This window comes from Rhinolophus hipposideros (genome assembly GCF_964194185.1).
Source record: "Rhinolophus hipposideros genome assembly, chromosome: 11".
NCBI classification, from domain to species: Eukaryota; Metazoa; Chordata; class Mammalia; order Chiroptera; family Rhinolophidae; genus Rhinolophus; species Rhinolophus hipposideros.
The window spans coordinates 63,174,267-63,193,203 of NC_138057.1; the positions used below are offsets into that span (position 1 = coordinate 63,174,267).

Sequence of the window (18,937 nt, forward strand, 5' to 3'; positions counted from 1 at the left end):
GATGAAAGTTGAATTTGAGTAGTTGAATAGAGAGAGCTAAAGACATGAAAATTTAAAGCCATTAATATACAATGCCAAATCACTAAAACAAGTAGTTCCAATTTACAGTTCCATCAGCAGTGTACGAAAATGTTCTTACTACATACTCATTAGCCTTGACGATTATTAAAATGTTTCTCATTGGAAGGTAAAAATGGAATTGCAGTTATTTTAATTTGCATTTTGAAGATAAATGAAGTTGTTTTTAAAAAATGTTTATCAGTTACCAGAGGGTAAGGGGGTGGGGGTGGGAGATGAGGGTAAGGGAGATCAAATATATGGTGATGGAAGGAGAACTGACTCTGGGTGGTGAACACACAATGGGATTTATAGACGATGTAATACAGAATTGTACACCTGAAATCTATGTAAATTTACTAACAATTGTCACCCCAATAAATTTAATAAAATAAAAAAAAATGTTTATCAGAAATTTTTATTTCTCCTGTATAGTTGTGTTACTTATTGTGTGTGAAGGTCTGTCTTTCCTTTTACTTTAAAATTTAATGTCATTTTGTGTTAGACATGTTTTTTGTAAACAACACTGAATAAAAATTTGAATATTGTTATTTAACCAAATCTGAAGTTCTCTCGCCAATCATTGGTGGACAATTAACCAAATAAGAAAATAGCCTCAAACGTAACATAAGTATGGATTTTCTTCAATATATTTCAGTTGCATTTGGTAGAGGAACAACGGCATAGACTGCCCATGACTAATTCCTTGGGTTGGGGTTTTTGACCGTAACCCAAACATGAATTCATGTGGAGTGTCTTCTTTCCTTGTGTGAACTGGTATCATTTGTGTGAGCCCTGAAACCATTATAGATAGAAAACTACTAAAACCATTAAGACTTGTCTGCATAAAATTAAATACACAAGAGAACGTAACGATGTAGCTATTCAGGATAGCAACATACTTATCATTTAGGTTTTGGATTCTTGATAATAAAAATTAGTACAACAGAAATAATTAGCAGTGTGGTTGAAAATTTTAGAGATGCACTTGAGGCTCAAGGGAGCAGGATACTCCACGTAATGGTATCTCTTTTTTACTGGTATGAGAATAAACATTAAATAAACAATAAAGTATTTGTGGTAATCTCAAGACGTTTAGATCAAAGTTCTGAAGTAGAAACAGCCAGCCAAATGTTTTGCCTAAGAGCTTTTTTACATACCCAACTGACAAAAAACAGTCAAATCAAGAGATGGCAGAAAATATAGATACTAATGCCTATTTAGAAAAAAAAATATTGCTTGTGGCTGTATTTGTTACATTCATGAAAAGTTTTAAGCTATGTTACATTCATGAAAAGTTTTAAGCTATAAGTATCTTTTTTCACCAGATTAAATTAATCTACTCATTGGTGCACAATCTCAGAGTTCTAGAAAGGGCTTTGCATGAATATAAATTTGTTGAGTTTACAATGGGTTTTCTGAATCTCAAGTTTCCAAAAATGACTGTTTATTTGGAAAAGGTGCCTTCCAAACAGTGCTAATTAAAGTAGTTCATTGAAAGCATAAATTTTCTACTGGTAAAGTTGTAAAATTTCTGTTTGAGAGAATATTAATGAGTGTGTATAATAAGCTAAAAACAAATTTTGTCATTAAAACCCAAGATGGTATAATGAATTAAGCTGGTTTTTGCATGTAATTTTTATAATTCAACCTTACCCTCAAAGAAAAAAGTCTATGCCCTTACACACTGACAGAATGTAAAAAAAAACATTAAAATATAATAATAATAATAATAAAACTGTAAGATTAAAAGTCAATAAACCAGTTAGCTTCTCAAAATAGTGAGTATGCTGTGTGGTCTATGCTTTGCTTTTTGGCATAGAAAGTATAAAATAAATTTTCATGTGAAAATTAGTTTAAATTTCATTCCAAGGGCAAACAGTTGTCATCAGAAATATACTTTTCAGGAGTAGACAATCAGCATTTAATGTATTTATATGGAGTAAATACACACATAAACAGACACACACGAACATATATATACCATATGCACATATAAACATACATATTTGCATACCTAGTACATAATATAGTATTACACACACACACACACACACACACACACACACACACACACACACGCAGCGCCTAATGGACTAATGTCATAAGAAGAAGGGAGAAAGTTTCATTTTGAATTTTGGTCAAAGAATTGGTTTCTGTGTCAAGAAAATGGAACAAAATCTTCTCACCTCTTCTACTGGAGAGAGAGAGAGAGAGAGAGAGAGAGAGAGAGAGAGAGAGAGAGAGAGAGAAATCTAAGTATGCCAAAACTGATATTAAAATAGAATTAAAACTAGAGCACTGAAATGACCAGGGAAAAATGTAATCCCACGTGTCTGTTCCCTGACAGTGTTCAAGACAATGCACACAGCCCTCAAGCCAAGTAGATTTTGCCTTTCACATGGGTTTCCTAAGACAAAGTCAGAGCTCAAAGACTTATTCTGAGTCTCCTCTTAACTTCATCTGAGAGGATCCGGGAAAGAAATGCTGTCATCCTGTTCCAAAACAATCTTTGTTTCCCTATGGGACCATATGTAAACAACACCATCACCAAAAAATCATATGTGGGACTTATTCAGATAAAAATCATCGTTAAAAAATAAATTTCAGGCTTGTAACCACAGACCCAAGAATATTTAATAGCTTAAGTTGTAGTAAAAGATAAAATGTATAAAGCATGTAATATTACTTTAACATGAGTGTTAAACATAGTTAACATAGTTGCTACGTAAATATTGTTACTTAAATATAATTGCTATATTGAGTAATGATATTTTAAGTTCAACATGCTAAAGAATGCAAAAAGCAGCATCTTAGAAAAATAAGGTAAACTGTACAACATGTCCATAAAAATAAATCAATACAGAAAGCAAATAAAGAAAGAATGAGAAAGAGAGAAAAAGAAAGTGTATTAAAAACTAAGAAAAAATATATAAGGGGTCGTTTTAGAACTCACACAAATTTAAGTTTAGGATAAAATGGTGTTTATCTAGCACCACAGGGAAGAGTGTTGGGTTCTGTTATTCCCAATTCTTGCTCGTGACAAGCAGAATGTGGTTAAACTTGTGCTAGGAATATTAGGAGAAATAGCCAGTTACCAGAAGTTTAGAGACTTTCTGGGAATTATAATTGCTTAATTGCAATAATTTGGTATTAGACAAACCCCAAGGCTCAGTTGGAAAGCTAAAGGAAAAAAAAATTGTCAAGTAAGAACTTGTTTCGCTGTAAAAATCCTAGTTGCTTTTGTGGTTGGAGGGAGGGAGAAAGACAGAGAGAGAGAGAATTTTTAACTGCAGACTTTCTCCGAAATTAGTTTGTATACTGACAAAATAAGAGTCTCTAACAGATCTATTTCAACCATAATGTGAAGCTTTGTTTGACTTTTAATAAGAAAAAAAAAAATCCAAAACTGGTATTACATAACAGACATGGTTTACGAGTTTCAATTAGGTTCTAGTTAAGTTCTGAACTCTTCAGTGAAACATTAGGTTGATGAATACTCCTCAGGCAATTCCTTAGGTCTAACAGACTTTCATCTACTGTTATCCACTAGACTGAGATAATTTTAACAGATGGAGTATATACAACCTATAATTCATAGCATGTTTTCCTTTAGCACTCAACTTATGAGGACTACATCTCCCAAAATGCAATGCTAGGCACTACCTTAGCCTACTACTACACTCAAAGGTACTAAGCAGTTGTTTTCTCGGAATCTGTCTCTAATTAAACGAAGATATACATATGACTGGCATGTAATGAGAGTGAGAGGGGTAAACGCATGTGCGTGTGCATGTGTGTATGTGTAGCTTGATAGAAATGGGGAACCAGCAGGTTGACTTCTTAAAACCATAACTCATTCAATAAGAGCATGGCTTTTTAATTTTTAGATTGCCATAGACCTTAGATTTTTAAATACAGGATAGAGAATGAGGAAGATACACATTTTTTTGAAAGTCAGCTTTCAGCCAGGCGTGCTTGTTCTGTTCTCAGTAGCAGAGGGAGGCTAACAACTTTTTATTTATATTCCAGTTCCATTGATTTTGCAAAGTAGTTGCAGTTTTTTGGAATTTTTGATAATAGGCTGACCTCGACTTCATTCCTTAGTTCATTGTCATTCTAAATGTTCACTTTTTATTTTTGTGTATGTCTTTCAGTTTTTACCCTGCTGGAAATCTGTACTTGGTAGAGATGTTAGAACTATCTGAAAATTGGAACTCTAATCTCTTTATTTATATTTAAACCAGAGGTTCTCAACATGCTGTCTCTGGACCAAGTAGAATCAGCTTCACTTCAAAACTAGTTAGAAATGCAAATTCTCAGGCCCCACACCAGACCTGCTGAATTAAAAACTGTGTTTTAACAAGCCCTACATGCTGATATTTGAGAACCAAAATTAGTCTACTCAACTTTTCCTGTTACTTTCAAATCACCTTGGGGAGGTAACTTAAAAAGAAAACCAGACAAGTGAAATCAGAATGTCTGCGGGTGGAGATTGGGCCTCAGTATTTTTAAAATACTTGATACAAATGTGCGGATGATTCTAATGTGCAGTCAGAGTGGATAACCACCGGTGAAAATGTTCAAATTGCAGGGAATGAAACGTCATAATTCAAAGAACGTAGTTTTGGAATTTCAAGGAACATTAGCAGGACCTCATTGTATAAAATGGGGAAACAGAGTTCCTAGTTGAGATGGATTTCTGCCATCTCACGAAGCCACGTGCTTATTACTGTTGAGACCTTCTTTGTGTTCCTAACAGCATAGCACAGTGTTTACATTGCGGGTGTTTATACTTAAGTACTGGCTGGCTGAATAAAAGGAAACACTCTATGAAGAGACAGTTATTTACATTCTTTGCATACAGGAGACATATGGTTTTGCTGAAAATATTCCACTCCTCCATGCACAGAACCTAGTAGATTCGAAGAAATATCAATGGCTAAGGCTCAGATAACCTCCACAAGCAGAAATGTCCACGGCTCCTCTTTTTACAGTTGAAGTGTTTTCTGGACACGAGCGGCAGCTCCTGGCACCAAATTCTGGCTGATAACTGCCCAGTGGACACGATTCACAAGTCTCAAGCCCATTTGATGAGTAGGTGCCTTGTTTACACTGAGCTATAAAGAAAAAAGTAACATGGTTAATAACGATGACATGAAGCTGTACAAAATTAGCACCGTGTAGGATAGGGTTTTCTGAATTTTAATTTATCTAGGACAGAATGAAGGACATGAAAAACCCCAACATACACGTCGTACTTTAGACTTCCCCATGCTTCGGTATACTAGTAAGTTTTAGACTCATTTCCGGCTACTTCCGTTATTATCCAACACAGTGTTTGACACACAGAAAGTTTCAATAAACAGTTTCTGAGTGAGGTTCAAAATCTGCATCTCCGAAAGTCACTATCATAAGAACAAGCTGTGCACGGGGGCACTTGTTCTTGTACAAGTTCTCAGGTTGTACCCTGTTCTCTTGGGTGATGGAAACAAAACCCCAAACTGAGCTAGAGCCTCATCACTAAGCTGGCATATTTGTGGTTGTCAAGGAAAACGGGCCCTCCTACCTCCTTCTACCTACAGACACCATTTCAGTTGAGGGCCGGCGGAGGAGAAAATAAAGATAATCTTAGCACCAGGCCCAAAGAGGTGAACTAAGCAACTTTCTAAAATTCATTGCAATGGTTTTGTAATAGAGGAGGACGAGGGCCAGATTCCCTGTCTCCAAGTGTGCTGTCTTTTCCTGTTGCCCTTGGCCTCTAAATGACTCTCACTGTCAGCATTGCTAACAATTTTAGTGCACTGCCAATCACCAAGTGCGGCTATGAGTTTCGATTTGCCATTACACATCCAGGCCTGCATTTGCAACAACAGCAAGGAGGCACAATTTTGAAATTCCTTCTTTTAGGTGTGTCATACGGTAACTTCAATTATGATAGAAAATGCTTCCATTAGGAATATTCATTGAGAATAACAATAAAATATTTTGACAATATTGAATATTCTGGTAGCAAAAATACATGCATATGTATCAGTAGTTATTGTTAATTTCCAAGTAAACGGAGAGTTGGATCCCACAAAATCAAATATTATTCCAACAAGAAGCAACCCAATGCTAAGTGTTATAAAGTCCTTTCTACCAATTAAAGTGAGTTTCAATAAAAAAATCCAAGCGAACTGATGAATGTCAATTGGAATTATTGACAGTGGTGCTTGACTTAGAGCAACAGAATGTTCCAAAAGGAAAGAGAAATGTGCCTAGGACTTTTTTAAAGTGTGAGACATTCAGGTAATATTTTATAATTAAAAGAAAGAAAAACTAAATTAATGCAATTGCTTTTGGTAATGCCGTTATTTCACCCTATTTGCCATTTAGATTTCATAACCGGAGACAAACAAAAAGGCTTCTTCCGTTCAAAATGTGCAGGAGGCCTCTACCTTTACATTCTGAGATGCTTCTCGAATGGAGATACTCGGTGTAAGTCCCATTTGGACAGAGTTTGCACTCAAGTTGCCCTTCTTCGTCTTGATAGGAGGCCACCAAGCAGCTTTCACAGGCAGAATGCTGCAAAGAATAATAGGTTCCCAAAGGGCAATTCACTGAGGAAAAAACAAACAGGAAACACTGAATATACTAAACGACAGGAATGGAACACACTTGGGTTCTTTTCTCCTAAGGCATGAAAGTCATGGAGCCTGCTTCCAGGTACTACTGTTTATGGGTTAAATTTTCTGCCAGAGGTTTACTCATGAAATAAACCTTCCAGAAATATATTCATTCCTAGAAGCCAACAGTAGTAGATATTTTTTTCTTTTTAAGAAATGCAAATTCTTGTTGACCAAGCCTCGGGTTTATATGATGTAGGCTTTAAAGTGGGTTAAAGCTACAATAAACCAAATCGTCCTGAGAAACGCACAGCTAACAAAGAAAAGGCTGCTGGTAGAAAAGGATAGAACAATAAATGTTTACGTTAATTTGAGACTTTGAAATATTAAAAATGGGTTCTTAGCTGTCCCTCTGAATGTTCCCTTATAAAACTGCTAGTCCATTATGGCATCATTTCTAGAAGCAAAAAACAAGCAAAGGTGGTGTGAGCCTAAACCAGGTGAGTTCAGTGGACCCTTTTCTCTGCTTGCAGGACGTACTACCCACTGGAGACAAGTCCAGGCATCCTTAGAGCCAAAGGCTGCAAGCAAACAGGCCAAGTTCAGGATCTTCCTTCCTGGAGATTTGGTCTACTATTTGCCAGGCATGGAGAGATTCGGAATTTCTGAGATCAACGTGGAACGTTAAACACACTGAAAGGCTTCTTGCAAGCGTATTCTTACAGAGAAGACACTTGAAATTAATACCTTAGTGATTTTGAGCTGTTAAAGTGTGTAAGAATTACCTGGGAACTTAGTAAAATGCAGATTACAAGGCCCTGTCCCCCAAAGTGCCAGATGCATTCGTTCTGGGGTGGGGCCTGAGTCAAGATGCATTTCAACAAGTTCTTCAGGTGATGCTGACACAGGTAATCTGAAGACCACACCGAAAATGTGAGACATTGGTCAAGGCGATTCCTGATTTTTACTCACAAAGTGGGGAGGAAATAAGAGCAAGCTCAGAATGACAATTTTAATGTGCTTTTGTTTGGGTGGAAACAAGAGCAAGCTCAGAATGACAATTTTAACGTGCTTTTGTTGGGCTGAATTGATCACACTGAAAAAAACCCAGCCAAGCTCTGGGAATAGCACTGAGAATTGCTGAAGAAGGTTTTCTGACCAGGATGCAAACTTCTAGGCCTACAGAGAGATTAACAAAAGAGTCACATCACGTGACACTCACTTCAGGTGAGTGTACAGAGTGTGGTTCTGGAGATCCTGCTACCTATAAATGATGACTTATTTGGGAAACAAGCTGGAATTGATCCAGATTGTGGCAGCCTAGAATAGGGGTTAAAGGTTAAGGGATGGGGGAAGGAGATAAGGGACAGGGGGAAGGGAGTGACTGCTTCATAGGTACGGGGTCTCCTTTAGGGGTGATGAAAATGTTTGGGAACTATGATAGAGGTGATGGTGGAACAACGTTGTCAATGTATCACTGAATTGCACACTTTAAAATGGTTAATTCTGTGCTATGTGAATTTGATGTTGGCTGCTGAGATGGGAATCTTAGAGACACTGCTTACTGTCTTAATGGGTTTAGACTTACTGGGTAAGTTCTTAGCCTTTCTGGCTTCAGTTTTCTCATTTGTAAAAGGTACTTAATCATACTGGTACCTCACACAGTTGATAAACAGGACTAAACGCGAGATGTGCTCAGCCAGCATACAGAAGTGATCAAAAAGTATTAGTTATTATTGGAGCTGCTGTTGAAAGCTGTGAAGTCTAAAGAGCCATAAATAAAACAAAGATTTAAGTCCCTCACCTAAAATAGTTTTCTTGTCCTGACCACACAATAGCAAAATGTATGTTTCACACCAATATCCCATTGTAGTTGTAAATTGGCTCTTCCCTTCCCATTTAACTTAATCATCACCAAATACCTTTGATTGCAGGGAAAAGTCTTACCACACATACGCCCTCTGAGTACCGAGCCCGGTCTGCAGAAGAGGAAAGCCCTTTCCGTTTCTAAAGAATTGCTGTCGGCTACAAGAATTTCAGATGCAAGCTGAAAGGTATACATGGGATCTTCATTGAAGGTCCTTTTCAGCTGATTCGTGATAGTTTCCAGAGTCTTAATGAGTCGTTGCTGATTTTCCAATTCAAGGGAATCATTTCTTTCATCAGGTAACGGCACACTAGCTGAGATAAAAACAAGACAAAATAAAACATAACGCATGGTGTTTCAAGAAGTCATTTGTAGTTAGGTTTTTACCAAAAAGAAATGGCACATTAAAAACCTTCCAAGATCAGGGGATCACTTACTTCATAGACCGAGTAGATGCCTGATCACTGTGGTATACACCTGACGCTGAAGTAGAACAACATTGAATGTCAACTATAATACTATAATTAAATGTATATATATTTAATTATATATATATATGTGTATTCACAGGATGTGGAGTATAGCATAGGGAGTAGAGTCAATGGTACTGTAATAGCTAAGTACAGTGTCAGATGGGTAGGAGATGGGGGTTATCACTTTGTGAGGGGTGTAAATGTCTATTACATTGTTTTGGACACCTGAAACTAATAAAAAAATTACCATACAAAAAAGCAAAAAAAACCAAAAACACCTTCCTAGAAAAATAAACTCAAAGTCAACCATTACTTACTAAGCAACTAGTACATAGACAAGATTGACAATAGACTTTGTTTTAATCCTTCTCCCATATGCTGGTTCCTCATTACTTTTTGTGAAGTCCTTTATTATAACATCTAAATTCCTCTAAATTCTTGCTTTTTAAAAGCGTGCCTTAGATCATCATGCCAAGATGAGAACCAAGCAGGGTGCTTACTGCTGTCAGAACTATAAAATGCACCTGTGATATTAAACTGCAAAAAGCAACGAGACTTTGGTGAGTGTGCCCTCCCTAACTTTTCAGTTCCAGGATTATGTCCTGGTAATGATACAAATGGAAGATTCAAACACTACGTTTCCAACCAAGAATTTCACTCCCCCCCCCGCCCCCAAATAGACTGTTTGGCCTTACCTGTGATGTTAAAAATTAACTTAATTTTGTGGTCAGTTAATGGGGTAGTTCTTTTCACCCGTGAAGATCTGGCTTTGCCGGCACCCGTGGATGTTTCTTGCACAGTGTCCAAGAAGTCGTCGTAAGAGTAATCCAGCCGATTAGCTGCACCCCATCCTCCTGGGCCTGGACATGTGGAGCATTGAAACAAATGATTCTCCAGTTCCATCTTTATCAGCGTTTAGTTTCTAATGTTAAGTCGCCAGTCCTTGACCATTGCTTAAATTGCCCATAATGTACTGCATACAGGGTTTCATCTATAACCAGACACTGTACTTTTTAGGCCTTTCATATTAAATTTAGATTATCAATGAATTTCATTAAAAGTAGAAAGAAAAGTCTCTATGGAACTAGGTAGGCATTTAAACCATTCTTTCTTTGATTTATATTAATTATCTTATCTTTAGAAGTAAATTGGAGGTGGGTGCAGAATTTTAATCAATTCCTATTTCCCACTAGGGTTTGCTCCATTCTTTTTTTTTTAATATCAGTTTTATAAACAACGCACATAAATAGATTCCTTTTGTGAAGATTATTCAGGATATCTGCATAATTTCTGAAGGCAGCATGTAATTAAATATTTATAGTTATAATGCAACTGTGCTGGAGATGTGTGTGTTTCTTTGGCTGCCTTTGATATCACTGTGATCAACTACATGGATTCAGATTGTGGTTTCACTGATGTATGATGTATGGCTGTACAATCTTAGTCTCAAGTGATTTTCATCTCTCTGAATCTCAGTTAATTCATTTACAAATTGGGATCATTATTCTTACCTCATACGTTTGTCTGAGGAATAACAATCTAGGTCAACAGCTGACTCATTCTAAAACCTCAATAAATGATATTAATATTTGCCTGGGCAAACTGCTGCTGCTTAGTTAAGTGCTTTGATCATTAAAATCGACTCATACAGGCCTATCCACCTAGTGAGTTGTATTTTCGAGGTTTTGGCTTTTTTGCTTAATTTATGATTTTGACCATTAAAATGAGCTGGGAATCAATATTTTTGCTTTCATTTAAAACGTTTCTCCCCACATGTATTATATAGCTACTACAGAAAAAAACTCAGATGAGCAAAGAGAAAAATGTTAAAAATTACCTATAATTCCAAAACATAGAAATAACTATCATAACACTTTAGGCAAGATTTTTTTCTATGACTGTACAGATACATACATATTCATTTATGCATATATATGCACATATAACTGGAATAAAATAAACATACCACACTTTTAACAATAAGATTATATATGTATATATTCTTTGGTAATATTTTATCAAATTTTCTCAGCAACGTATTACGGCATTTCTGTGTCAAATCGTTTCATAATATTCTCATCTGTGGTTATACCACAGACTAGCCAGGTTTCTATTTTCAGACTTGTAGGTTATTTCAAAAATTTAGAACATCTTTTTACATACAGTATTTCATGAAATGTAAGACATCATTGATAAGAACATATGCTCCAGTTTCAGAAATGTCCAAGTGAGAAAGGCACATCTTAGAATTTACGAAATGTGGTATATCTTTGACATTAGCATGATTTTTATCTTGAAAAATATTCCTAGAAGTGGAATGTCTGTGCCTGGGTATTTTTAATCCTTTAGACACATACTGTCAAATGCCTTCTGCATATAACATATGAGTATGAGTTTTTTTTTCCCTGCACCCTTGCCAACTTGGGGTATTATGATTCTTGTTTGAATTTGTTCATCTGACAGGTTAAAAGTGTCATTTCATTTCAGTTTTAATTTGAAACACATGATTTTCTGAGGTCAAAACATTTTAATATATTTATTTGCTTTTTGTTTTTCATACATGAAGATTTGTGAAGGTGTTGTTATAAATATTATGCTGTTCTTGTGACTCTCTAGTATAGAGAGATTCAAGGAGGAAGTCTTGTCTCTTCAGATCACCGTACCACCTGCCCACGTCTGAATCTAAAAAACTGCCATTTGGATCTTTACTAGATGACAAATATTACCTATCCTAAAGCTTTATGATGACATCTGACTCCTTCCATGTGTATTCTTGTACACTCACAACCACCTCAACAACCTGGGAGGGGAAACCTGTGTCATGTGTGACAGAAGAGGCATTGTTATTCTAGATGTGCCACTGTCAACTCCACCACCAACACCACTTAAAATTTTTCTGTCTAAAACTTTAATGTCCAATGTGTTCACTGATAAGTTATACATAATAGTTAAAATTGAAAAACAACCCAAAGTCTACCAGTAGGAAATTGTTTACCTATTATGGCAAACTGATTGATGAAATAACATGTAGGGCATTAAAATTGTATTGAAATATAATATTTCATAACATAAAAAAAGTCAATCAAATGTTAACTATAAATTCATGTTTACAACACAGTATGAGTATATATATAATGTGTATATATATACACACACATCAGTTATGTATATTAATATATTAACAGAATTATTTCTGGGATTGTGGATTATCTTGATTTCATCCTTTGTTCTTTTAGCATTTTCAAATTTTTGCAATAAACATATATGCACAAATAATATTTTTAAAATGTAAAAAGTGGAAGCAACACTCAACATCACTGTTAGTGCTAAATCACTAAAACTATTACAAAATTATTAGCATCTGAAACAAAAAGAAAGTCTGCTGTCACGTGAATTAATACTGTCTCAAGTAACTTTTTAAGCACTTTACTTGAACTTACTCATTTAATAGTCTCAATGGCCCCATGAGTTCAGTACTCTTATGTCCCCATTTTATAAGTGAGGAAACTGAGGCACAGAGTAGTTTGATAAATTGCTCAAGACCACACAGCTTGTAGATGGTGAAGGATTGGGACCCAAGTAGTTGATCATAAAATCCATGTGCTTAAATTAACTATGCTACTAGTTTGTTATCACTATTACTTTTTAACAACATTACTCTGGGAGTTCTAGACAGTTTTATAAGAATGAAATAAAAATAAGAAGTATCATTATTGGAAAGGACAATGATTTTGCTAATCAAGAGACACAAATGAAATTGTCTATAAATATTAAGGCAGGAAGCTAAATCTCTATATAAAAAGGCAAAAAAAAATCACATACTATACTTTGGAATAAGCTTAATAAAAATTATGTGCCAATTATATCTCAATAATAATCATCATCATAAATGCAGGAGAAACCTGTTCAGGTTGAACAGAACATGAAGAAAACATCAAAATTCGACTTGAATGTATATTAGACTTGAATAGATTGAATCTTAAAATATTCTGGGTGAGGAATCTGAATATTTTACATGTAACTTTTTAAATTAGTGGCTTAACTGCAATTCATATTGAATGCCATACGAAAAATGTTATTAGAACTTTATTACTCTTCCCTTCTAAGGCATCATACCAATATTTGAATGTCAGTTTTCTTAATTTTTATCATCCTGAAGAGTTTTGGCTAATAGTTGGAAATAATTTATTTGATACCCCAAATTTAATACATCCATGAAAATCATTAAGCACAGTATCAAATTATCCAGTCATCAAAAAATAACTTGATGAATAAATGAATAAAAGTTCACTTTTCTAGTTTGCCCCACTTTTCTGGAATTCTTATTCTGCAGATCAGTCTTGCAAACTACCAACACTAAATGATTTCATTACCAATTGCAAAGCCATTTTCATAGTCATAATTATATTCAAGGCAATATTTCTTGGTCAGGTCCTCCAGTCTGCAGTCAATGTCGTCAGCATCACTGCAAAATGAGGGGACCTGCAAATAAAACAATGAGAAGGATAAAATATCATTCACATCTCTGTGTGCTTTGGGTAAGTCCTTTGCAATCCTGAGCTTCACATCTCCATCAGCAGGAAGTAAGAGAGGGCTCTAAGCTCCGCTTGTTCCTGAAAAAGGCTCCTGACCCTCTTCTACCCTTTTCCCTCCCTCCTCCAACTGCCTGCGAACCACCAGGATTAGTCGCATGCCTTTGTTTATGTCACTTACCACAAGAAGCCCAGGACTACTGGGATATCTCTTATCTCTGAACTTTTACCCCATATGGCTCTTGAGGTCCCTTTTCTCTGACTATCTCCCATCCCTCTCCAAATCCTCAAACTCTTCCCCTATGCCTTCTGAAACTCACAGTCAGTAATCAGCAATTCTCCTATTATTTTTTTCCCCAGTTTTTTTCATTAAATTTATTGGGGTGACGATGGTTAGTAACATTACACAGGTTTCAAGTATACAATTCTGTAATACATCATCTATGTATCACATTGTGTGTTCATCACCCAGAGTCAGTTCTCTGTCCATCACCATACATTTGACCACTTTTACCCTCTTCTACCACCCCTCCCCTCTTATCCTTTGGTAACCACTAAACTGTTGTCTGTATCTATGAGTTTTGTGCTTCCTCTTTTTGTGTTCCCTTCATCTTTGCTCTCAATGAAACTTGACTTTGTAGTTTTTCTCAACTGTGGCCACGAAGGTAGAGGAAGCATCGCCCTTCCTCGTCATTGCTGTTTTCTGATCATGCATCTTCTCGTGCCTCGCAGTGCTGAAACTTATGCCATCAGTATACCACACATTGCCCCTCCTGTGGTCGTCATCTGCAGCCTTTCCCCATTCTGATCACCCTCCCCCATTCCAAGAACATTTAGAAACTGTTCTTGTTATAATTCTTGGTGATTTCTATATCCACTTAGCTAATCCTTCCATCACTTTGGCTTCTCATTTCTTTTTCCTCTTCTCCTGTCTTTTAGCCTTATTTTGTCACACACTCTCATGGTCGTAGCCCATCATTACCAGTAACCGCACCCTCTTCTACTCCCAGGAATCCAACAATTGTTTGACTTCATCAGACTTTATAAACCATTGACCCTTCTACCTCTTTACTGTCCCTCAGTCCCTGCTGTCTTCATTTCCTTATTTACCCATCTTAGATTCCATGGTCCATCATCATGAATTGCTCCCTTTCATGCACCTTCCTCAATTTGTTTGGCTAGAGAATTTAACCCCAGTTTAATTAATTGCTTTTCTCCACACTTGCACTCCCATGGTCCATTATAGCTTGAGGGAAAACACAACTCTGCTTACCGTCAATCCTACTAGATTTCTCTAGCATATTCAATTGTGTTCTCCTAGAAAATTATTTTATATCACCTTCTCTCTTCTCAAACCTTCAACAACTATTCCCCATTGTTACTCTCAGCTGATCGTTCTGCATCTTTTTTTCACTGAGAACATAGAAGTCAGAAAAGATCCTTTCCCACACTTTTAGCATCATGAGTACCACTCCTGCATCTCTATTCCTGTGTACTGACCTCCTTAACTCCTCTCTTTCTCTCACACACTACATCAAATCTACTATGACTACTAAATCTCCTTCCAGAATCTATCCAAAATCTAAGCTACCCAGTCTGTTAGGAGAAAATATGTGTATGACATGTTTCAGGCCTTCAAGATGCTCAACACAGTTATATACATTGTTTTGCTTTTCCATAATAAGTGCAGGAGTCCTAAACAAAAATGCATGAAAAATAAAACCCTTTAAATGTTCAATTACCTCATCATAAAAAAATACAGTCTATAATAGCATTTTGGTCATACTTTAAATAATAAAGCAGGCATTCTCAAATCACATGGACCCTAAAATTCAAAATGTTTAAATACAGATTTACTTATATTTCACTCCAGAAGCCCCAAACCTATGAATACTTCTAAATATTAGGAACAAGTCTGGATCACAAAGAAGAGGGAAATCATCAGGATAAGCAATTTCTGTTGCAGGTGACTCAGAGTGACTATGAAAAGCTCAACAGCATCTTTTAAAAATGACAAACCATAATGGAATACTACTGACATACCATTTTCCCCAAAGTTGTCTCAAATGCTTCAGAAAACTTCTTTAACAAATCCGTGTCATCACAACGAGTTGCTTTGTACAGCATCTCAAAGGACTTGAACCCATGATTTGCAAAACGCTTTACTGGAAAATGTTGAAAAAAAAAAACATTTCAGTTGGTTAGTGTTTTAAAAACAAAATTTTAACTTTCCATGTAATAACTGTAATTCTAACAGATTTGTGGGATTGTTATAAAAACAACTGTCATTATGGAAAGTTTCTAATATTAATCATATTAAATCAAGTTCAAGCCAAGCAAGTACTGTACCCAGTTCCCCAGTGATAAATTCACTTTGATAAATTATTCTTTACCTTCCAACCATATGAAAAAGTGAGTGCTTGAGAAAAAAAAGATATATAAAAATTGTTTTCATTATATTCCTGGGAAAAATCATGACTGGGTCAAAGATATTGTGTTTTATATTTATATAGATTTGTAACATATGTTTGTTATATTTTCAACCAATAGACACTTAAAAATGTCTGAATATTACGTGAAATTATATTTCTTGAAAGTGTAATTTCACAGGGACAAATTCTCCTTGGATCAGAAGCTTGTATGGTTAGACTCTGCAAGAAAACTCAAAACATTCAGAAATAATGCCTCCTAGTAGCATCAACATTAAAATTCTACTGTATGATATTGTGATAGAGGCAAGTGATACTGCTTCTAGTTAATTCCCAAATTTGGGGAAAAAATAGCTCAAGTAAATGGGCTTTACTTTTTTCCCAGGATATTGGGTATATATAAACTTCACATATGGTACTGGATCAAAAATTCACTCCAAATAATATTATTTACACTAGACAAAGATAGTGAGTTCTTTTTTTAATCCGTATATAAGATTATAGAATAGCTCTAAATATAAATCAGATCTAAAGAACATGTGACTGATCTCTCATTCTATCACATATGTTGGCTTTTATTTTAAATGTTAGTTCTTCTGCAGACTATGAGATTATACTTTTAAGTTTACAAGTCAAGGACGACATGCTGACGAGTCTCTTCAGATAGTTCTGGTAAATAACAGTGAGAGGTTCCCAATGGTTTTGCCTTAAACTGAATCTTGCCCTGTAGCAATCCAATCCATAAAAAGACTCTGGTGGGCTAATATTTTAAATCGAGGGATGAACATTGCTCTTATCCACAAACATTTTGAATTCATGGCACCATTTTCCACTCACTAAACCTAATCCCTATAGTAAGGCTATATTCCTCTTTAATGCTTAGAAATGTATACACACAGGCAGACAAACACATATTCACACATACTAAAGGAGTCCTGAAAAAAAATTAAAACTTACTAGCACAGTCTGGCCATTCGGTGGAATACGGTGGTTTCCAGATACCATCTTCGTAAGCACAATAATACTTCTCGGTAGATCCTTCTGTGAAATCATAGCCGTCCAAACAACTTAACGTACAGTTAACTCCAGTGCTATCTTGAGTACATATAAAATCCCCATTTACAGGTGTAAATGGAACTTCACAGGGAGAACCTGCATAAAACAATTTGTTATTCATATACAGGATAAGAAAAATAAATTAAATTCTCGGAGTTTAAACTGAATTATGAAAAGGATTCCTCTTGTTCACCATATTCCTAGAATAACTTTCACCATAAATCCTTCGTGTGGGATTGTAGTAATGTTTGCTTTTGGATTCCCGGGTGGGTATAGTTCAAAAGCTGTCCCTAAGTATAATTAGAGGTTGTGCATATTTTATGAAAGCTAAACGTATTTCTGATTGGGATTGTTATTTTTGGCATTCTATAGTGAAAAATGAAAAGCAGACAACATTACATAGCAAATACATTTTCAGAATTTGTCTCCTCAAGCATTCAAAATAGGATCGTGACAATAATATTTTGTACCTTTAGAGAAAATGTTCATAAAATGTTAATTAAAGATGACCCTGGAAGAAAACATTTTTATTTATCATGAAGTGAAGTAATCATAATTGGAAACCTAAATAAAATCTGTCAGTATTCTAACTTAAGAAATCTGCTCACTGCCTATTTTGTTTCACAAAATGGAGTGTAACATCAATTACGTGTATCAAATGTTCACTAGATTTTTGAAGGCTTATGTAGAGTAGAGAATACCTTTTATGACAATGTGGATGTCACATGTTCTGTTATTGCCTGAGGGGTCAGTGGCTGTATACTGCACTACAGTCTCCCCTTGAGGGAAAAGGTCTCCTGGTGCATGACTTCTGGTGATGACCAGTACAGCTCCTAGAAAGGAAAGAGGGAATCCAATTTTGGGGTTACTGGTCTGTGGTCACTATACCACCGTGTTTCCCCGAAAATAAGACCAGGTCTTATATTAATTTTTGCTCTAAAAGACGCATAAAAAGAGCTTATGTTCAGGAGATGTCATCCTGAAAAATCATGCTAGGGCTTATTTTCCAGTTAGGTCTTATTTTGAGGGAAACGCGGTAGTCACCTTATTTGATTTGAATTTTCATTTTCTATTTATACAAACCAGCTGAGCATTCAATTTATGTTGATTTGGCCACTTGCAGAAAATAAAAGATGTAATATTTATAACATAGAAATAGTAGAATCAAAAACCACATTCAATTAAAACATTCTTTTCTTGCTAAATAATTTTCCTTGAATAGGTCAGTCTATCTGAATACTGGATGTTTCATTAAGAACCTACTTAATTTGCATTTTTATTGTTGTTTACTGAGTTTTAATGAAATCTTTAAAGGGATCTTCAATTGTATTTGCCCATTTTTTTCTGCTTTCCTATGAGTTTTTATAATATTTTGGCAAATATTTAAGAAATGTGTATGAATACAGAAAACTGCACTAGAGGGACTAATAAAATACATAATTTATGACTTCAGGACAATGTAAGCTTAGAGACTTAATGAATTTATTAGAACACCATCAAGTGTAACACCTTGTATACGTTAATAAATTTCCATTGAATACTCAATGAAGGGAAACCCCACAGATAGGTAAGATTAATATTAAATTCTATATAATTATCCTACCATTAAAACATATTATCTTATATAATTATTCATTCCATTTAGCTAGATATAATTTGCTTGCCATTTCTCTTATATCCCTTTTCAAAGGTTTTACAAATATAGTTCAGTGTTTACCATACTGACAACAAAGTGCCGACATTCTTACCTGAGTTGTCTGAGAACTGAGGTTCATCCCAGGTTGCAGCATGCTCCTTCTCTGAGGCCTGGATTGGAGGTGGGGATCTGCACCTGTCTATGCTAGGTGGTTGTACATCTAAAGAACGGGAAATCCAAGAAAGAAGTCACGACTCATATTCAAAAATGATGAGGGAG

The 18,937-nt window shown here is 35.5% G+C and overlaps 1 protein-coding gene across 1 annotated transcript in view; it reads right to left on the bottom strand.

Annotated features, from left to right (window-relative positions):
• The window catches only part of SVEP1 (sushi, von Willebrand factor type A, EGF and pentraxin domain containing 1), a 153,427-nt gene that overhangs the window by 68,458 nt on the left and 66,032 nt on the right, over positions 1–18,937 (bottom strand). The window contains exons 10-18 of the mRNA XM_081065226.1: positions 18,771–18,878; positions 17,724–17,855; positions 16,924–17,118; positions 15,581–15,702; positions 13,379–13,487; positions 9,701–9,865; positions 8,613–8,846; positions 6,498–6,659; positions 5,016–5,177 (exon numbers count right to left, since the gene is read on the bottom strand). Coding sequence (XP_080921352.1) covers positions 5,016–5,177; positions 6,498–6,659; positions 8,613–8,846; positions 9,701–9,865; positions 13,379–13,487; positions 15,581–15,702; positions 16,924–17,118; positions 17,724–17,855; positions 18,771–18,878 — 1,389 coding nt within the window. The remainder of the gene's footprint in view (positions 1–5,015; positions 5,178–6,497; positions 6,660–8,612; positions 8,847–9,700; positions 9,866–13,378; positions 13,488–15,580; positions 15,703–16,923; positions 17,119–17,723; positions 17,856–18,770; positions 18,879–18,937) is intronic.